Source organism: Podarcis raffonei, chromosome 13, assembly GCF_027172205.1.
Source record: "Podarcis raffonei isolate rPodRaf1 chromosome 13, rPodRaf1.pri, whole genome shotgun sequence".
Classification (NCBI taxonomy): Eukaryota; Metazoa; Chordata; class Lepidosauria; order Squamata; family Lacertidae; genus Podarcis; species Podarcis raffonei.
In genome coordinates this window covers 31397943-31420445 of record NC_070614.1, presented here as the reverse complement: position 1 = coordinate 31420445, position 22503 = coordinate 31397943, and the positions used below count along the sequence as shown (strand labels likewise).

The 22503-nt window shown below is 40.8% G+C and overlaps 3 protein-coding genes across 3 annotated transcripts; all 3 read right to left on the bottom strand.

Annotated features, from left to right (window-relative positions):
• Window positions 1–770: 770 nt before the first annotated feature.
• LOC128398713 (olfactory receptor 14A16-like) lies at window positions 771–1757 on the bottom strand. Its single transcript, XM_053359963.1, has one exon. The coding sequence runs from the start codon at window positions 1755–1757 to the stop codon at window positions 771–773; it is 987 nt and encodes a 328-aa protein (XP_053215938.1).
• Window positions 1758–12442: 10685 nt separating this feature from the next.
• Window positions 12443–13939, bottom strand: LOC128398712 (olfactory receptor 14A16-like). The gene is made up of 2 exons (XM_053359962.1): window positions 13928–13939; window positions 12443–13414 (listed from the first exon to the last, which is right to left on the bottom strand). Exons 1-2 carry the CDS (start codon window positions 13937–13939, stop codon window positions 12443–12445), a joined length of 984 nt encoding a protein of 327 aa, XP_053215937.1.
• Window positions 13940–17233: 3294 nt separating this feature from the next.
• Window positions 17234–18220, bottom strand: LOC128398710 (olfactory receptor 14A16-like). Its single transcript, XM_053359961.1, has one exon. It carries the CDS (start codon window positions 18218–18220, stop codon window positions 17234–17236), a length of 987 nt encoding a protein of 328 aa, XP_053215936.1.
• Window positions 18221–22503: the final 4283 nt, after the last annotated feature.

The window sequence follows — 22503 nt, the reverse complement described above, 5'->3', positions numbered from 1 at the left end:
CTGTGTCCACTTATCTGCCACCAAAGGTGCAAAGTAATGAGGAGGCACTTCTGGAACAAAGATAGAATTTTATAGATTTACATTCATTGAAGATTTCAACTTAATAGTCACTCTTTTAAGGTACAACACTTCATTTTAGAAATGTTACTTGAGTAGGACGCAATAGTTTCAGGCAAAAACTCTTTATACAGAACTTTTAAACCCCAGTCAAAACACTAGTTTAAAACTAGTCTCAGGATAGACTTCTTCCAACTAAAATGGATATTCGTGTCACTGCCTACCAAGAATCTCTCAGCCCCTTCTAGGGTTTTTTCCTTAGCCTCAAGGAAGCAAATTGGGTATCCCTCTAAAACTAATCCTGAAATCCAATCAGAACAGGTCCTTCTCATCTGAAATTCCTAAACAAGGGCTCATCCACATTTTTCCTTTTCCCATGGCCAGAAACCAAGGATGTGAGTGGGTTTCCCCCCTCCTTTCTGTAGGAAAACCCACTTTATCTTTAAATAAAAAGAAATGACAATCCACAGAAAAGCTGATTGCCAGATGAATGCACTGGGTCAGAAAGGGTACACATGCACTATATGACAGACATTCCCTCTCTAAATGTATGATTAACAAGCTATGTGAACAGAGGCAACATTGTTAATGGTACAGCTAAGCTGGAGGAACACAAGATGTCCTTGTGACACCTGGCAGATTTTGAGTCTGCATATCAAAAAGTTTTTGGAAGCTGTAACTGGTCATATCTCCACAGATCCCAATGCTTATACCTACAGAGAGAAGTGTAACCGTTTCAGTATAAGTCTGGAAAAGATATTAATAGAAGAGTGCTTCACACCCAAGAGCTTGGATACAGCATTTTTAATCTCCTTATTTCTCATGCTGTAAATTATTGGATTGAACATGGGTGGTACAATGGTATACATCACAGTTATTGCAAAGTCCCCATTAGATGGATTTTTTGAGGGAGGCCTAAGGTAAGCAAATGCTGCTGTGAAACAAAATATGGAGAAGACAACCAGGTGAGGTATGCAAGTGGAGAAGGCCTTTTTCCTTCCCTCAACAGAAGGGACTTTCAGAACCACAGTAAAGATGTGTACATAAGTGACAACAATGAAGACAAAACATCCAGACATAAGTATTACACTCACTACTATAGCTCCAATTCCCATTAGGTATATGTTAGAGCAGGCAAGTGTAAGTAACTGTGGAATCTCACAGAAGAACTGATTGACAATGTTTGAGCAGAAAGGAGTCACAAACGTTGCACTAGTGTGCATGGCTGCATTGAGAAAGCCAGAGACCCACACACCAGCAACCATTTGTTTGCAGGCTGCCCTGTTCATCACCATTTCATATTGTAATGGATGGCAAATGGCAACATAGCGATCGTATGCCATGACTGTAAGAAGGGAAACATCAGATGATGAGAAAAAGGAAAATGAAAGAACTTGAGCAATACATCCAGCGTAAGATATGTGTCTGATATTCATGAGGGAATTGGCCATCGATTTAGGGATGGTGACAGAAACAGCCCCTAGGTCCTGTATGGCCAAGTTCATCAGAAAGAAGTACATGGGAGTGTGAAGATGGTGGTCAAAAGCTATGGCAGAGATGATGAGAAGATTCCCAAATACAATTACCATGTACAATACCAGGAACAGAGAGAAGTGTAGAATCTGCAGTTCCCGTACAGCTGAAAACTCCAGGAGTAGAAATTCAGAGACAGAGGATTCATTGGCTATCTTTGCATTCATTACTAAAATGATTGGTGCTTCTAGAAGAAAACAGGAAGATAAGCACAGGTTTAAGTCCTCTTCTAATAATCAATATTTGTTATCCAATACTGCTTCAGATATGATTTTTGTGGGATATAGATTTTTTAAAATGTAGTGAACAAAATAGTGTAATAATAAATCTTTATCTAAAAGAGATGTTAGCTTTCAACTCCATATATGTTAAAATAAATTACTGCTAAGTAGTCTTTTTTCTTCTGGGAATTATAGGGGTAGAGCTACCCAATGAGCATTGAAATTTATTCATGTATGCTACTACGACGGCAAGAAAGTTATTTGCCCAAAAGTTGAAAGAAAAAGAAGAATCAACAAAAGAAGAATGGATACAAAAACTTATGGACTATGCAGAAGTGGCAAAATGTACTGGAAAAATAAGAAATCAAGCTAACAAACATTTTATTAAAGAATGGACTGAGGTAGGCGGAGACCTCCAGGTATCCCACCTGGGGGGAGGCGAAGCCAAGCCTGTGGTAATGGTCCCACATAGGGTCCAGGGGGCTGCACATAACCACACAAAGGGTGCCCCCCATTTAATGTGGGGAGTGGTCATTATTGAATATTTATGAACAAATTGTTGTACTAAGCTGCAGTTTCATAAGAGTATATAATTAAAGTAGATGAATGAAAGAATCCGTTAAGATAATTTAGAATATGCTGGAAATGAAAATAAAAATAAAAATAAAGGAACCACGGAATGTGTCGAGTTTTGAAATGATAAAATAATTGTAAAACTATTGAAATGTATATAACTGAAAACCATATATATAAAAAAACAAACTACTGATGTTTCAAAACTAGTAGATGGTGCTGCTCACAAACTGGATCATCTTAAAGGATGGTCCTGGTTGCAGGCAGGCCCACAATACAGTTCCCTCACCCCTGGTATGGGGGGAATGATGCCCTTTATGCCAGAGTGGCATCATGATCACCCCAGGCCTCTTTTGGCCAATTGCGATTGAGTGGGGTGGATGCTGCCACTTCTGTAGTTCTATGTCCATCTTTGGCATATTTTCTGTCTATGTGGAAGTCTGCAGAAACAATGTGGAGAGGTCTGATGCATCTTGCCATCATCTCCATATTTACAACACACATTTTGATAATTGCTTAGATTTTGATGCTGAATTTCTGTAGTACTTATATATAGGAGGATGATTAGGTGCCCATATAATCGAGACTAAAATTTGTGGGGTTTGTGTTCATTTCCAGTGCAATGCCCATCACAACTTGAGTCTACAATACCTTAACAGCTTGTTTCCTAACACCCCTCTTTGATCAGTGAGGTCTTTGACTGAATCACTGGTAGTGGTTCCACATGGCTCAGACACAAAGCACATACTCCCCAGGAGGCATGTATTCAGTATTCTGGGCTCAATGCTTTGGAACTCCTTCCTAGTTGAGATCACAGAGGTTTCAAGTGTTTTAATCTTTGTTTTATGTTTTTAACCTTAATGTGCACTGTGGACAGACCACAGTCTTATAAATGTACAAATGTATAGACTTTTGGAGAGAAGCTTACAGCTGCTTTGCTGCTCCCCAGATCTTTTTGCTGCCACACTATGACAAGACAAGACAAGCAAAGTGCTAAAACTCTCTCCTAACTCACTAGGAGCTGCAGTGAAGGTTTGTTCTTGGTTGCAGCTCATGGTTGGTGAGGAGAGAGGCTAACCACTAGTCCTGGTTTGGATGGTGTGCAAGTCAAAACCTGGAGTAGCTTAAGATGACAGTAAAAAGGAGCACGGAGGAGCAAAGCTCCTGTAATCTTCTTTCCAGGGCATTGCACATTTGTGAAGTCTCACTAAGTTAAGATTTGGCTTAGGTTGTCATGGAAACCAGGTCACTGGGTTTTCTATGTGCAGTCTATATAGGTTTGAGGAGAGAACACATAACAAGCAGGATTTCACATTCTACATAATACACAATAGTTGATTTAACCCTCCAAAAACTACAGAAAAACTACACAGGTATCACTAAAGTTATAAAAATAGAAACATCTCACTCTTTTCCTTTAAATAAATTTCCAGATGAAATTTCTTTATCACTTTAAGATGGTCTGCATTCTTCTAGCCACCCATGGATCTTTTTTCTTTCTTTCTTTTAATCTCTTCCTCCTTTTCTTCTGAGGCAGTGAAAATGTTTCTATACTCTTGCAGAATGAAGAGTTTACCATGGGGTGGAAATTTATTACTATTGTTACAGTTATGTTCCTAGGAGTTTGGTCTCAAGAGCCTCAATCAAATCACCAATTGTGTTCCTTGTTGCTTGGACTCAGGAGCCCCACAAAAAGCAGCAGGAGTGTTTGTTAAGCCTTGGTCCCAGGAGTCCAACACAAATCCATCAAAGTATGTAAACTTCCACCTTAAACATTGCTCATGAAAATATTTAAGCTAGAATAAACCACAGACACTTAGATTTATTTATGTTCCTGTTTCTAAAAAAAACCCCACCATATTATTTAATACTAATAATAGTGATGATGTCAATGCCATATAAGTCTTTCTGGAACCTTCTTGTTTCAGCTGGAGCTTCTCAGACTCATTTCTGATAGTTGCGTGAGGTATAACTAGCTCAGTGTTCCCCATGTACAGTAATTTCCCCTTACCCACTGTGTTCTCCCATTTAGGGTATCTGGAGGAGATGCAGTTTATTGCATTTTAATATATGTTCATCTGAGGCCTGTATTTTATACTGTCTGAGAGCTAGTTCTTCATTAACAACATCCCTATGTGTCCCTGAGATACCATCATGCATTCAGCCCTCACCTTTGGTTGCAGAGGAGTCTGTGCTCATAACCCTGTTCCATAATATCATTTTTGTCTCAGTATCTTATGTGTCTGGGACTGGACACCTTATGTTAAATCAGAGTTAAGGTTTTAACACGCATGGTAGCCTGGTCCTGAGTTTTCTATGAAACAAGAGTTCATCAAGGGAGCTTCCCTGCTCTAAGGATGTGGCCCTGTAATTGTGTGTCAAGGTCCCTAAGGCACCCCCAAGAGAAATAAAGACACAAGGAAACATCATTTTAGGTTAATGTTAGTTTAGGCCACAACTTTATTGGTTACAGAATGTGAGCGCTATTGTCTTAGGCGTTGGCAACAACAGACTACACTCCTGCCTGCCTTGCAGGAAGTCTGTAAGGGTAAACCACCAGTAGGGGGAGCCCTGCTGATGTGGATCAACTTGAGCATCCCCTGGATTCCTGAAGGGATCTTGGCATGGCCCTAGCCCCTCCACAGGCTTTGGACAAGATCCATATCCCCAGATTCCTTTAACGGAATACCCTTAAGCATGGAGGGGCAGGTGACGGCTGCACCTTCCCTCCCCCACACAACACTATTCCAATGCCTAAGCACCACGCGAGCCCAAAGCTCACCACCAATACCCTCACACCTGCAGCCAATCTCTTATGCCTTTGATAATATCGGCCAACCAAACATTAATTTTGTGATGCCAAATAAGGATCTGTTTTGAGTCCAAGGTCTGTCCATCCGTCTGCCCCCCCCCCCAAATACTGTATAATCTTTACTTCACTTTCTTCCTGTCCACTAGAGTGGGACTTTTTGAGACTAGAAGTAACATGAAAAAATTTATTAAGTACCTGTGATGCAAACTTACGGCCCATGCCTGGGGGAGAAATAGCTCTCAAGTGTGACTATTTCAGGATTCTTTTGATTGAGTTAGCACAATGGTTATTTCTCCAAGCACATTAAAACTTAACTGGATTCCCTGTAAAAATACTTCAGCTAGAACAAATCATAGACACTTAGCTTGGCAAATATGTGAAGATATTTACTCACAGAGTTTCAAACCTTACAGCAAGCAAGTCTCTATCCATTGGCAGTACAAAAATTAAAGAAGTAAAAGTGATCTCAAACAGTGACTCGAAAAGAAAAGAGCTTCATTTTCTTGCAAAAAGGAACATGCAATCTTTTGGTTGCATGTTAAGATCCGCAGGAGCTTCCCAATAATAAAGACACAATTGACAAGGAATTTACCTTTAGGTTATTGGCAAAATTTTGGCCACAATTTTATTGATTACAGATAGTGAGTGGTTTGTTTAGGCGTTGATTCCTGACTAGCTGCACCTGACCTCAGCAGGACAAGACTGACGACTCGGCCCCACCATATCGTCAGTACAGGTAAACACCATGGGGGAGCATTGTTATGTTTGTTACGAAAAAGGAGCAATGCAGAAGCGAGCTCCAGGTGGCTGGAAAGCCAAACAGGATGTTGACGTTATGGGACTGTACCGTGGGAACAGGGGACGGTCTATTCAGTGCACTGAGCACCGGATGTTAGCTCAGAGTGTCACATGACCCTGTACTGGAAGTACATGGGTGGAGTTTTTTCTCTCTCTGCTGTTGGTGATGAGAGAGAGCAGTCACAATTTCTCTGTACTGCTGGAAAGACAGGAATAAAGGCATGTAAATACATTTCTGTCTGTCTCTCTCCCCTCCCTGGGGATGGTAGGGGAGGAGTAGTGTGTTCTTCTTCACGTTGAGAAGAATCACCGGTTGAGACCTCGCCTGATCTTGCCGGGAGTCGCTGACAGGGAGGTCAACAAGGATTCAAGCCGGGCACCTGGAGGGTAGCCAATTCCTCTGACTTTTGGCTTGAAATCCAACATCTGGTAGCATTGCCGATGGTTATCTGATCCATGGGAATCAGCATGAGAGGTGAGAGGTCGATGAATCGTTGCCATCCTCTGCACCAAAGAAGATAAGAAGGAAACGTCTGCATGCAGCCAGAAGCTGAACAGACAGCTGGACACCGAGAGGGAGTGTTTTCCAGGCAACGGAGCCCCAAAGGTACGCTGAATTTCAGGCTAAAAAGTGTGAACGCAGAATGAATTATTCTCTGGTTCACGAGAGCTGCGTTTGAAAAACAGCTCTGAAAGAAAAAGGCTTGCATACCAGGAATTCTTGTGGTTGATAAGATTTCCTGTCCCGAGAAGGTTGCTAGGCAACGACAGTCAGTAGGATATGAAGGAAAGTTACTGACTGGCTCAGTGAGAGCGTGAGAAGTCAAAGTTTGTTTTGGCTATCTACGCAGCTGTGCAAAGCCCAAAAGTTTGCCTGCCAGTGACGCAGTAAACAGCCCAAGGAGAGACTTTTGGATTTTTACTGGCTTGACTGTGAGAGCTGAGACTTGGATTCAGAATGGATGCCAAGAAGGGGGGAGGGTTACCCTATCCACCTCCCCTGACTAATGACAATTATTCATCTTGGTCTATAAAGATGAAGGCCCTGCTGCAGAATCAGAGGATCTTTGAGGTGATTGAGAACCCAATCCCTGCAGCACCAACACGAGGTTGGGAATCACAGAATCTGAAAGCCAGGACGGCTATAATTCTGTGTGTTTCAGATGACCAATTGGTGCATATTCAGGATTTAGAGTATGCACGAGACATTTGGCAGACGCTGCGTAGAACACATCAGAGGGATGCTGGTTCTTCAGCGTTGCTGTATTTTGAGAAGCTGACCAATCTGAGACTTGCGCCTGATGGAGATGTTCAAGCGCATCTGACGGAGATGAAATATCTGCACCAACAGATGGTGGAACGCAATTTCCGTCTGCAGGAGGAAGTGTTTTGCTTCATGATGATAAACAGCCTAAATCGGACTTACAAAACGGTTGCCAGTCAGCTTGGTTCCCTTCCGGCTCAAGATTTGACCGCGGAGAGGGTGTGTGCCGTGGTTCTGAACGAACAGGACAGACTGGCTGCACTGGAAGTAAAGGACAGGGGGAGGGAGGAACGGAGTTCTAATTCCCCCGCTGATGTTGCTACTGGAGATAATGCTGTAGCTTTGAACGTTGTCCGATGTTACAATTGTGGACAGGCTGGGCATCTTCAGCGGAACTGTAAGAAGCCACGCCAGCCAAAAGGAGCTAAGGGCCGCTCAGCAAAGCCTGAGGCATCAGGCAAAGGTCATACCAAGCCTATGGTGAAACCTGCAAAGGCTTTGATGGCGAAAGGAACCACACCAGATGTTCGGAACTCATTTATAATTGACACTGGAGCGACTTTTCATATGTCCCCACACAGAGAACTCTTTTCAACGTTTAAGAAGCAAAGCTTCGCTGTGAAACAGGCCAACGGTCAGGAGCTGGAAGCGACCGGGATAGGGACTGTGTTTCTTAAGAGTCTGAACTTGACTATAAACAATGTTTACTTGGTTCCTGAACTGAAGTTCAATCTGCTGAGTGTTTCGCAGATTGCAAAGAAAGGACTGAAACTGTCCTATGATGCTGAGAGCTGCAAGATCTACAAAGATGGAGAGTTGTTTCTTTCTGCCAGAGAGAAGGATGGACTGTATTTGTTGAGTTATGCACAAAGTGATTACATGGAATGTAATTGATCTGTGTCTAACCTAATTTCCCTTGCAGGTGTGACCATTAATGTCGTATTGTTATACGAGGATGAGAAAGGTTTCAAAAGAGTTAGGAAGTTCTCCTTTTGAGAAACTGTTCCATAGAAAACCTTCTGTTGCCCATCTCAAGGTTTTTGGGTCTCATGTGAGGACAGAAGCTCCAGGTGGAGTAAAGAATGCCAAAGGCATTTTTGTGGGATATGAAAAGGGTCTCTACAGAGTAATTTTGTCTGAATCTGGTCAGGTGATTCTCACAAAATTTCTAGAGAGTGCTCCTGAACAAGAGAGAGTGATAGTACACACATTTCCCACAGAGGACGATTCAGATGATGATGTTGATTTTACAGAGTACAGTGGTACTGAGAGTGACAGTGATAGCTCAGAGAGCTCAGTTGTCACAGTCATTGAGAGGAAATCTCACACAATGAATAGGCCTTCACAGGTGAAGGATGAACCACTGTTTACAATTGGAACTGGTTCTCCAAAGAGTCCTCAGACTGAACCAGTGAGCAGAGAAGATCAGCACCTCATACGAAGGTCTGAAAGAGTTACAAAGGGTGAACCACCCAAGAGGTACTCAAAAGAGTTTGCTAACTTAGCTGTTGCATGTGTTGCTGTTGTACACAACCGAGGACAGGTTGGAGCTGTGTCTAAGTCAGAGACAAAGACACAACAGAGAGTTGCTAGCCAAGGTAATGCAGATGCACTCATTCCTTGGAAGCCAGACAACCAGAGAGGTACACTGGGAAAACCGGTGGCGGGGAGTTCCATGGGTGGAACTGTAACAACAGGGGAGTGTTATGTGTATAACAACTGTTTGTTTTCTTCTCTGGATCACGCTTTGCTTGCCGCAACACACATTGATTCTTTTGGGGGAGGATGTTACGAAAAAGGAGCAATGCAGAAGCGAGCTCCAGGTGGCTGGAAAGCCAAACAGGATGTTGACGTTATGGGACTGTACCGTGGGAACAGGGGACGGTCTATTCAGTGCACTGAGCACCGGATGTTAGCTCAGAGTGTCACATGACCCTGTACTGGAAGTACATGGGTGGAGTTTTTTCTCTCTCTGCTGTTGGTGATGAGAGAGAGCAGTCACAATTTCTCTGTACTGCTGGAAAGACAGGAATAAAGGCATGTAAATACATTTCTGTCTGTCTCTCTCCCCTCCCTGGGGATGGTAGGGGAGGAGTGGTGTGTTCTTCTTCACGTTGAGAAGAATCACCGGTTGAGACCTCGCCTGATCTTGCCGGGAGTCGCTGACAGGGAGGTCAACAAGGATTCAAGCCGGGCACCTGGAGGGTGGCCAATTCCTCTGACTTTTGGCTTGAAATCCAACAATGTTCACGTGACTCAAGTTCACCCCAAAATGCTCCCAGGGACTCTTGCATCGCCCTACCCCCAAAAAGGTGTTGACAAAAGCATGGCGAGTCCCTGGATTCCTTTAACAGAATACCTGTTGCACATTGGAGGGGCCAGGCTATCTGACCTCCCCTCCAGACCACCTTGAACCAATGCCTAACCACCACAAAAGCACCTGCGCTCACCGCCAAAAATTACTCACACCTGCAACCAAACCTTTAACCCCACTGACACTTTAGTCAGCCAAACATCATTGCATGGACAGGCGGAGTCCCCCAAACCCTGGGTGGCCCTCGTGTGGAATAATGACTCAAGACAACGTGCTATGGGATTAAAATTGGCCACAACTTTATTATGTTTCAGTTGTGGGTAGACCTTGGCTCAGGCATTGGGAGTTTATCCCTCCCAGTCCCCTGCTGGGGATCTGGGGAACACCAGGGTTATCCATTGTGGGGGTGGGCTGGTTCTGGAGAACATAGGTTGAAGCAGAGAGAGAGCCAGCCCCGGTTAAGCCGCCATTGCAGGGAGAGCAATGACAACCTCTAGGCATATGGCCAAAGCCTCCCCCCAAACAACCCCTTTAACAAATAGATTAAAAATGGTGCTGAAAGAGATAATTCATAAAGATCAAACAGGATTTCTTCCCGGACGATTTATGCAATCCAATATTAGATGTATGATTAATGTATTAGAATATTTGGATATTAAAATCGATAAACCAGCAGCTATTATGTTGGTGGACGCTGAAAAAGCTTTTGACAACGTGTCCTGGAAGTTTATGAAAAAATTAATGGAAGAAATCGGACTGGGAGAAAATATTTGTAAAGGAATAAATGCCATCTATTCGGAACAATATGCAAAATTGATCATCAACGGAAGAATTACTGAGGAGTGCAAAATAAACAAGGGAACCAGACAGGGCTGCCCACTGTCACCACTGATATTTATCTTGGTGATGGAAGTCTTGAACAATCAGATAAGAAAGGATCAGCTTGTTAAAGGCATCACTCTGGGAAACAAAACATATAAAATTAAAGCTTTTGCAGATGATTTACTTGTTATGACTGGAAACCCTAAAGAAAGTCTGAAAAGAGTGCTGGAATTGATTAAAGAATTTGGAGAATTGGCAAGCTTTAAGCTGAATATAACAAAAACAAAAATGCTTGTTAAAAATGTAACCACGGAAGAAAAGGATGACTTAGAAAAAATATTGGGGCTGAAAATCTCCTCAAAAGCGAAATACTTGGGTATTTGGATCACCCCCAAGAACATAAACTTATTTCAGGATAATTACACCAAAACTTGGTTAGAGATTAGAAAAAAACTTTATAACCTGGAGTAAATTAAAATTAACATTTATGGGTAGGATATCCATTATAAAGATGAATGTGCTTCCAAAATTAATCTTTTTATTTCAAATGATTCCAATACTGGGCGAAGCAGGTTGTCTCAAGATATGGCAAAGAGAAATTTCCAAATTCCTGTGGGAATGGAAGAAACCTAGGATTAAACACCTGATCTTAATAGACATAAAAGAGAGAGGAAGCTTTTCTCTACCCGACCTAAAACTTTACTACGAGGCAGCCTGTTTCACCTGGCTAAAAGATTGGTGCATGTTGCAGGATCTGGACCTCCTGGACCTGGAAGGTTTTGAGAACCGTTGGGGATGGCACGCCTACCTGATATATGGAAAAGCGAAAATTCATAAAAATTTTACCAACCATATAATAAGAAAGTCACTCTTTGCTGTATGGGAAAAATATAAAGACCTGATGGAGCCTGGGGTGGACTTCTCCAATAGAAGCCATAGCAGTAAAATGGAAAAAATACTCAGGAAAGCTGGCCAACATATAAAACACTTCTAAAAAATGAAGATAACCAAATAAAATTTAAAAACTTTGAGGAAATAAGAGAACATATCTCAGACTGGTTCCAATAAGATCAGTTATTTGAAAAATTTAAATCTGACAAACAAAAGGGGTTCTCAACAGAAATTTCCTGATTCAAATCTGATCTTGTAAATTCTAAAAGAAAAACTCTTTCCAAAACTTATCGACTCCTCCTTGACTGGACAGTGCCTATCTAACTGGCATACAATCCCAATCTGTTTGACAGCAAAGTTCTGTATTTTTTACTCACCAGTTTTTCCAGATTGGTTGGTGTTCTAACAAACTCTGACTGCTGCTGACTCAAGATCTGTCCATTGCAGTCACATTTATCTATGCTGCTATTCCATCACACTTCCATTTGTTTCTAAGGGAATGGTGAATACCTCTAGTCCCTCTTCTGTTCTTATTTCAGTAGTGATGTAAAAATCTGCATTGTCTGGTGAGGAGGTGTCTCTCTTTTGTATTTTTTCCTGAACTTCCTTCAGATGGCAAAATATTTTTGGAAAGAGGTTGTATCCCCCCCCCATGCGTTCTAACACTTCCCTATCACAGGACAGTGTTTGTGTTTCTGACTGCCTCCAAGATGCATGTAATTTTTGCTGAGATGTTAATTCAGATATGTGTGCATGTGACATTCCAGTAAATCTGTGAATTCCTCTTCCCCCCAAAATATTTTCATCTAAGTGCTATCACTTCCTTGAAAACGTGAATACTTGGTTAAAATCACTGCAGTGTGTCATAGCCGAAAGGAAATATGACCTGTTATTATCCATGTGTTAGAGGATTAAGGGGTGCTGAGATGTGTTCAGCCACTTTAAGAATCATGCAAGTGAACAATGGGGTATAAACTTCAACATACATACATAAATGTATTGTCAACATGCCATGAGATCTGACAAGCAAAAGTGTGATAGAGCTGAGCTGAAGGAATACAAGATGACCATTTGAAACAAGGCAGATGTTGAGTTTGCATATCTGAATCTATTAGGAAAATTTAACTTGAAAAGATACTGTGTTCCAGGAGCGCCCTTTAATTACACCTTTTCAGAGCAAGCCTGGAAGATATATCCAGAGGAGATTGCCTCAAACCGAACAGTTTTGATAATGCATTTTTGATCTCCTTATTCCTCATGCTGTAGATTATTGGATTGAACATGGGTGGAACAAGACTATACATCACAGTTAATGCAAAGTCCCCATCAGATGGAGTCTTAGAGGGAGGCCTGAGGTAAGCAAAACATACAGTGAAACAAAATACGGAGAAGACAACCAGGTGAGGTATGCAAGTGGAGAACGCCTTTTTCTTTCCCTCAACGGAAGGGATTTTTAGAACTGCAGTGAAGATGTGCACATAAGTGACAACAATGAAGACAAAACATCCAGACACAAGTATTATACTCACCACTATAGCTCCAATTTCCATTAGGTAGAAATTTGAGCAGGCAAGTGTAAGTAACTGTGGGATCTCACAAAAGAACTGATTGACAATGTTGGAGCAGAAAGGGGTTGCAAAAGTTGCACTCGTGTGCATGACTGCATACAGAAGGCCAGCGACCCACACGCCAGCAACCATTTGTTTGCAGGCTGCCTTGTTCATCACCATTTCATATTGTAATGGATTGCAAATGGCAACATAGCGATCATATGCCATGACTGTAAGAAGGGAAATATCAGATGATAAAAAGAAAACAAATAAAAGAACTTGAGCAACGCATCCACTGTAAGAAATGTGTCTGGTATTCATGAGAGAATTCACGATGGATTTGGGGATGGTGACTGAAACAGCCCCTAGGTCCTGGATGGCCAAGTTCATCAGAAAGAAGTACATGGGAGTGTGAAGGTGGTGGTCAAAAGCTATGGCAGATATGATGAGAAGATTCCCAAATACAGTTGCCAGATACAATGCTAGGAACAGAGAGAAGTGTAGAATCTGCAGTTTTCGTATTGCTGAGAACTCCAGGAGCAGAAATTCAGAGACAGAGGATTCATTACTTATTTTCTCCTTCATTAATATAAATCCTCCTGTCACTGGAAGAAAACAGGAATATATGTATTGGTTTAAGTCCTCTAGTGATAACAAATATTTACTACTTTGGAAGACGGTTTTTAGATGTTGAAGGTAAAAGAAAGAAGTGAACAAAAAAGGAGAAACAATTATTTTTTATTCAAATGAGAATTTAGCTATCAATTCCATACAGATATCATTATTTTTTTAAAAAAACTACTACTGTTTCAAAACTAGTAAATTGTGGTGTTCACAAGTTCTTGAAGTTGATTGAATTCTAGAGGAGGAAGACAGGAGTCCTACTGCCATCATTTCCTTACTTGCTTTGTATGTGGAAATATGCTGAGGGCAGATGCACCTTGAGAGAATCTCCATATTTACAAAACATATTTTGATATTTTAATTCATGGTCAAAACTGAAGTAACTCTTAAATATAGGGGGATAACTTGCTGCCTATATGATGCAAATTCAAAATCAAGTTTCTTCTATTAAATTCCAATGTCCATAACAATCTGGGTCATGAACATGTTAAAAGCTTGATTCCTGATATCCCCCTTCACTCAGTGAGTCTTTTGCAGGAGTAACTGATAATAGTTCCACAAGACTCACACACTTGGCTCATACTCACCTGTATTATGTATTCTAGGCCTAATGTTTAGTACTCCTTCTTGGTTAAGATCACACAAGTTTCAACTATTTTTATCTTTGTTATATGTTTTCAACCTTAATGCATGCTGCACACAAACCACATTGTTTTGCATGTAAAATGTATAGGCTTACAACTGCTTTGCGCTTACCCAGATATTTTGGCTGCCACATTATGCTAAGCCAAGACAAGGTTCTTCAGCTCCCTCCTCACTCACTTGGAGCGGTAATGAAGTTTTTTTCTTGGTTAATATTCATGGTTGGTGAGGAGAGAGCCTAACCACTAGTCTTGGCTTGGATGATAGGCTAAAACAAAACTTGGTGTAGCTTGAGTTGACTGTAAATAGCATTATGGAGGAGCAAAGCTACTGTACTCTTCTCTCCATGAGGTTCAACATTTGTGCAGTCTTCCTAAGATAAAATTTGGTTTAGCATGTCACGGAAGCCAGATCATTGGGTATTCTACATGAGTCTAAATAAGTGTCAGGAACCACAACAAGCACGTTTTCCCATTCTACACAATACACTACAGAAGTATTGTCTGCGTTTAGTCCTCTGAAAACTACCCAGGTATCACAAAAGTTATAAACATATACCGGTAAATATCTTACTCTTTTCCTTAATAGAAAGTAGATTTCCAGATGCAATTTCTTCTTCACTTCATTTTCATCTGTATTTTAGAAAATCACCCTATCCTTTTGTTCTGTAACATTCAACATATGGGTATACTCTTGCAGAACGAAGCTTTTAACATGGAGTGGAAAATTATAAGCGCTCTCTCTCTCTCTCTCTCTCTCTCTCTCTCTCTCTCTCTCTCTGTATATATCTAATGCACTCCTCAGAGTTTGGTCTCAAGAGCCCAACACAAATTAGCCATTGTGTCTCTGGAAACTTGGACTCAGGAGTTCCACTAAAATAAAAGCAGTGTTTCTAAAGACTTAGCCCCAGGAGTCTAACACAAATAATCAATGTATGTAAAAAACAAAATAAAACTTCCAGTTTCTAAACAGCACACTTTCTAATATTTAAAATAATAATATTGCTACATAAGTCTGTCTGGAACCTTCTGGTTTCAACTGGACTTTCTCAGACTCATTTCTTTCTTTCTTTTTAAATAATGTTTTTATTTATTTTCATGGTACTGAGAGTTGTATGACACATGACTGGCTCAGTGCTCACCGCTCCTTCTCCTCACTCCCCCCCCCCGCTGTGTTTTGGTCAATGCTCTAAATTTCACGCAGGTGTTTATCTTGTGAACTGCCATGAGAGCTTGTGATGAAGGTTGGTTTTTAAACCTAATAAGTAGTAAAATAATAATAATAACTCTAAGGAAATACTATAGTATTCCACCAGGAAAAAAAATAGTTGGAAGGGTATCCTTGAAACTACCATTTGCAATGCAGACATAGGGTTTCTCATCTACTTCTGCTAATATTGGTCTCCAAAGATAAATTTGTGGATTTGTTTACATTCAAATACAAGGGCCAGCACCTCTAATTCTATTTGTGTGTGGTTGCTTTTGGGGTTGGTGAGAGGGCTTGCAGCACATCCTACTTGTCTCCAGAGTTTCCATATCTATGTGAGATTTAATGTGTATCACTGTTGACTTTGGTTGCCCTGGGCAAAATATAGTGACTGACATACGAATACATAAATTAACAAGTTAACATTTGGTTGTTGTTGTTGTTTTTTAAAAAATCCATTATAAAAGCAGTTCCTATGCCTACTCTGGAGCTAACTATGGACAATTCATAATCAGAAAATTGTGTTCAAATCTTTAGACTATGTTAGCATGCCATGTCTACAGAACATGAAGTTCTTTTCATTTATTCATACAGATTCCATACATTTGAGTACTTCCAGCCTTGTGAGGTCCAAAGGAACTTTGCAAGGAACATGTGTCACTGATCTTTTTGACTATGTTATTTAGATGTTATATACATTGTTCACTTTGCCCATTCCTCCAAAAACATAAGGGTACCTCTGTTCAACGTGAATGTCTTTTGTTTGGCAAATTGTGTGTCATCTTTCAATGAATCCCAGAGCATGGCTAGTTTTTTCTCCAAGCAATGGTTCTGTATTCCCATACAATATCACAAATAGGAAGACCTCTATCTGTTCTGGGAAGCTGACCCCCAATTTCCTGTGTAGAATTACTTTCTCTGTGTGGATCTCAATTCTTACATCTTCCAAAAGTATGTGGTTTTGTTTTTTAAGATTTTGAGAAATTGTGTCAGTGGCCACTGTGTCAGATTCCCTCACTAAAAATGGGAGGTGGGAAACACGACCAATTTCCTGGGTTTCCAAAAGATACAACTCTCCCTAGTAACAACACTGGAGACATTTTTACTCTTTGTCGGTAAAAAACAGCCAGGTCTTCTTCTTATGGGAAGGATGCCCTGTGTCCACTTATCTGCCACCAAAGGTGCAAAGTAATGAGGAGGCACTTCTGGAACAAAGATAGAATTTTATAGATTTACATTCATTGAAGATTTCAACTTAATAGTCACTCTCTTAAGGTACAACACTTCATTTTAGAAATGTTACTTGAGTGGGACGCAATAGTTTCAGGCAAAAACTCTTTATACAGAACTTTTAAACCCCAGTCAAAACACTAGTTTAAAACTAGTCTCAGGATAGACTTTTTCCAACTAAAATGGATATTCGTGTCACTGCCTACCAAGAATCTCTCAGCCCCTTCTAGGGTTTTTTCCTTAGCCTCAAGGAAGCAAATTGGGTAGCCCTCTAAAACTAATCCTGAAATCCAATCAAAACAGGTCCTTCTCATCTGAAATTCCTAAACAAGGGCTCATCCACATTTTTCCTTTTCCCATGGCTAGAAACCAAGGATGTGAGTGGGTTCCCCCCTCCTTTCTGTAGGAAAACCCACTTTATCTTTAAATAAAAAGAAATGACAATCCACAGAAAAGCTGATTGCCAGATGAATGCACTGGGTCAGAAAGCATACACATGCACTATATGACAGACATTCCCTCTCTAAATGTATGATTAACAGGCTATGTGAACAGAGAGGCAACATTGTTAATGGTACAGCTAAGCTGGAGGAACACAAGATGTCCTTGTGACACCTGGCAGATTTTGAGTCTGCATATCAAAAAGTTTTTGGAAGCTGTAACTGGTCATATCTCCACAGATCCCAATGCTTATACCTACAGAGAGAAGTGTAACCGTTTCAGTATAAGTCTGGAAAAGATATTAATAGAAGAGTGCTTCACACCCAAGAGCTTGGATACAGCATTTTTAATCTCCTTATTTCTCATGCTGTAAATTATTGGATTGAACATGGGTGGTACAATGGTATACATCACAGTTATTGCAAAGTCCCCATTAGATGGATTTTTTGAGGGAGGCCTAAGGTAAGCAAATGCTGCTGTGAAACAAAATATGGAGAAGACAACCAGGTGAGGTATGCAAGTGGAGAAGGCCTTTTTCCTTCCCTCAACAGAAGGGACTTTCAGAACCACAGTAAAGATGTGTACATAAGTGACAACAATGAAGACAAAACATCCAGACATAAGTATTACACTCACTACTATAGCTCCAATTTCCATTAGGTATATGTTAGAGCAGGCAAGTGTAAGTAACTGTGGAATCTCACAGAAGAACTGATTGACAATGTTTGAGCAGAAAGGAGTCACAAAAGTTGCACTAGTGTGCATGACTGCATTAAGAAAGCCAGAGACCCACACACCAGCAACCATTTGTTTGCAGGCTGCCCTGTTCATCACCATTTCATATTGTAATGGATGGCAAATGGCAACATAGCGATCGTATGCCATGACTGTAAGAAGGGAAACATCAGATGATGAGAAAAAGAAAAATGAAAGAACTTGAGCAATACATCCAGCGTAAGATATGTGTCTGATATTCATGAGGGAATTGGCCATCGATTTAGGGATGGTGACAGAAACAGCCCCTAGGTCCTGTATGGCCAAGTTCATCAGAAAGAAGTACATGGGAGTGTGAAGGTGGTGGTCAAAAGCTACGGCAGAGATGATGAGAAGATTCCCAAATACAATTACCATGTACAATACCAGGAACAAAGAGAAGTGTAGAATCTGCAGTTCCCGTACAGCTGAAAACTCCAGGAGTAGAAATTCAGAGACAGAGGATTCATTGGCTATCTTTGCATTCATTACTAAAGTGACTGGTGCTTCTAGAAGAAAACAGGAAGATAAGCACAGGTTTAAGTCCTCTTCTAATAATCAATATTTGTTATCCAATACTGCTTCAGATATGATTTTTGTGGGATATAGATTTTTTAAAATGTAGTGAACAAAATAGTGTAATAATAAATCTTTATCTAAAGGAGATGTTAGCTTTCAACTCCATATATGTTAAAATAAATTACTGCTAAGTAGTCTTTTTTCTTCTGGGAATTATAGGGGTAGAGCTACCCAATGAGCATTGAAATTTATTCATGTATGCTACTACGACGGCAAGAAAGTTATTTGCCCAAAAATTGAAAGAAAAAGAAGAATCAACAAAAGGAGAATGGATACAAACACTTATGGACTATGCAGAAGTGGCAAAATGTACTGGAAAAATAAGAAATCAAGCTAACAAACATTTTATTAAAGAATGGACTGAGGTAGGCGGAGACCTCCAGGTATCCCACCTGGGGGGAGGCGAAGCCAAGCCTGTGGTAATGGTCCCACATCGGGTCCAGGGGGCTGCACATGACCACACAAAGGGCGCCCCCCATTTAATGTGGGGAGCGGTCATTATTGAATATTTATGAACAAATTGTTGTACTAAGCTGCAGTTTCATAAGAGTATATAATTAAAGTAGATGAATGAAAGAATCCGTTAAGATAATTTAGAATATGCTGGAAATGAAAATAAAAATAAAAATTAAGGAACCACGGAATGTGTCGAGTTTTGAAATGATAAAATAATTGTAAAACTATTGAAATGTATATACCTGACAACCATATATATATAAAAACAAACTACTGATGTTTCAAAACTAGTAGATGGTGCTGCTCACAAACTGGATCATCTTAAAGGATGGTCCTGGTTGCAGGCAGGCCCACAATACAGTTCCCTCACCCCTGGTATGGGGGGGGGAATGATGCCCTTTACGCCAGAGTGGCATCATGATCACCCCAGGCCTCTTTTGGCCAATTGCGATTGAGTGGGGTGGATGCTGCCACTTCTGTAGTTCTATGTCCATCTTTGGCATATTTTCTGTCTATGTGGAAGTCTGCAGAAACAATGTGGAGAGGGCAGATGCCTCTTGCCATCATCTCCATATTTACAACACACATTTTGATAATTACTTAGATTTTGATGCTGAATTTCAGTAATACTTATATATAGGAGGATGATTAGGTGCCCATATAATCGAGACTAAAATTTGTGGGGTTTGTGTTAATTTCCAGTGCAATGCCCATCACAACTTGAGTCTACAATACCTTAACAGCTTGTTTCCTAACACCCCTCTTTGATCAGTGAGGTCTTTGACTGAATCACTGGTAGTGGTTCCACATGGCTCAGACACAAAGCACATACTTCCCAGGAGGCATGTATTCAGTATTCTGGGCTCAATGCTTTGGAACTCCTTCCTAGTTGAGATCACAGAGGTTTCAAGTGTTTTAATCTTTGTTTTATGTTTTTAACCTTAATGTGCACTGTGGACAGACCACAGTCTTATAAATGTACAAATATATAGACTCTTGGAGAGAAGCTTACAGCTGCTTTGCTGCTCCCCAGATCTTTTTGCTGCCACACTATGACAAGACAAGACAAGCAAAGTGCTAAAACTCTCTCCTAACTCACTAGGAGCTGCAGTGAAGGTTTGTTCTTGGTTGCAGCTCATGGTTGGTGAGGAGAGAGGCTAACCACTAGTCCTGGTTTGGATGGTGTGCAAGTCAAAACCTGGAGTAGCTTAAGATGACAGTAAAAAGGAGCACGGAGGAGCAAAGCTCCTGTAATCTTCTTTCCAGGGCATTGCACATTTGTGAAGTCTCACTAAGTTAAGATTTGGTTTAGGTTGTCATGGAAACCAGCTCACTGGGTATTCTATGTGCAGTCTATATAGGTTTGAGGAGAGAACACATAACAAGCAGGATTTCACATTCTACATAATACACAATAGTTGATTTAACCCTCCAAAAACTACACAAAAACTACACAGGTATCACTAAAGTTATAAAAATAGAAACATCTCACTCTTTTCCTTTAAATAAATTTCCAGATGAAATTTCTTTATCACTTTAAGATGGTCTGCATTCTTCTAGCCACCCATGGATCTTTTTTCCCCCTTTCTTTTAATCTCTTCCTCCTTTTCTTCTGAGGCAGTGAAAATGTTTCTATACTCTTGCAGAATGAAGTTTACCATGGGGTGGAAATTTATTACTATTGTTACAGTTATGTTCCTAGGAGTTTGGTCTCAAGAGCCTCAATCAAATCACCAATTGTGTTCCTTGTTGCTTGGACTCAGGAGCCCCACAAAAAGCAGCAGGAGTGTTTGTTAAGCCTTGGTCCCAGGAGTCCAACACAAATCCATCAAAGTATGTAAACTTCCACCTTAAACATTGCTCATGAAAATATTTAAGCTAGAATAAACCACAGACACTTAGATTTATTTATGTTCCTGTTTCTAAAAAAAACCCCACCATATTATTTAATACTAATAATAGTGATGATGTCAATGCCATATAAGTCTTTCTGGAACCTTCTTGGAACTTCTGGAGGAGAAGCTGGAACTTCTCAGACTCATTTCTGATAGTTGCGTGAGTTATAACTAGCTCAGTGTTCCCCATGTACAGTGATTTCCCCTTACCCACTGTGTTCTCCCATTTAGGGTATCTGGAGGAGATGCTGTTTATTGCATTTTAATATATGTTCATCTGAGGCCTGTATTTTATACTGTCTGAGAGCTAGTTCTTCATTAACAACATCCCTATGTGTCCCTGAGATACCATCATGCATTCAGCCCTCACCTTTGGTTGCAGAGGAGTCTGTGCTCATAACCCTGTTCCATAATATCATTTTTGTCTCAGTATCTTATGTGTCTGGGACTTCATCAAGGGAGCTTCCTTGCTCTAAGGATGTAGCCCTGTAATTGTGTGTCAAGGTCCCTAAGGCACCCCCAAGAGAAATAAAGAAACAAGGAAACATCATTTTAGGTTAATGTTAGTTTAGGCCACAACTTTATTGGTTACAGAATGTGAGCGCTATTGTCTTAGGCGTTGGCAACAACAGACTACACTCCTGCCTGCCTTGCAGGAAGTCTGTAAGGGTAAACCACCAGCAGGGGGAGCCCTGCTGATGTGGATCAACTTGAGCATCCCCTGGATTCCTGAAGAGATCTTGGGATGGCCCTAGCCCCTCCACAGGCTTTGGACGAGATCCATATCCTCAGATTCCTTTAACGGAATACCCTTAAGCATGGAGGGGCAGGTGATGGCTGCACCTTCCCTCCCCCACACAACACTATTCCAATGCCTAAGCACCATGCGAGCCCAAAGCTCACCACCAATACCTTCACAGCTGCAACCAGCCTCTTATGCCTTTGATAATATCGGCCAACCAAACATTAATTTTGTGATGCCAAATAAGGATCTGTTTTGAGTCCAAGGTCTGTCCATCCGTCTCCCCCCCCCCCAATACTTTATAATCTTCACTTCACTTTCTGCCTCTCCATTAGAGTGGGACTTTTTGAGACTAGAAGTAACATGAAAAAATTTATTAAGTACCTATTTGTTATTCCATTACACTTCCATTTGTTTCTAAGGGAATGGTGAATACCTCTAGTCCCTGTTCTGTTCTTATTTCAGTAGTGATGAAAAAATCTGCATTGTCTGGTGAGGAGGTGTCTCTCTTTTGTATTTTGTTCCTGAACTTCCTTTAGATGGCAAAATATTTTTGCAAAGAGGTTGTATTCCCCCTCCCCATGCATTCTAACACTTCCCTATCAAGGGCAGTGTTTGTGTTTCTGACTGCCTCCAAGATGCATGTATTTTTGCTGAGATGTTAATTCAGATATGTGTGCATGTGACATTCCAGTAAATCTGTGAATTCCTCGTCCCCCCAAAATAATTTCATCTAAGTGCTATCACTTCCTTGAATACGTGAATACTTGGTTAAAATCGCTGCGGTGTGTCAGAGCCGAAAGGAAATATGACCTGTTATTATCCATGTGTTAGAGGATTAAGGGGTGCTGAGATGTGTTCAGCCACTTTAAGAATCATGCAAGTGAACAATGGGGTATAAACTTCAACATACATACATACATACATACATACATAAATGTATTGTGAACATGCCATGAGATCTGACAAGCAAAAGTGTGATAGAGCTGAGCTGAAGGAATGCAAGATGACAATTTGAAACAAGGCAGATGTTGAGTTTGCATATCTGAATCTATTAGGAAAATTTAACTTGAAATGATGCTGTGTTCCAGGAGCGCCCT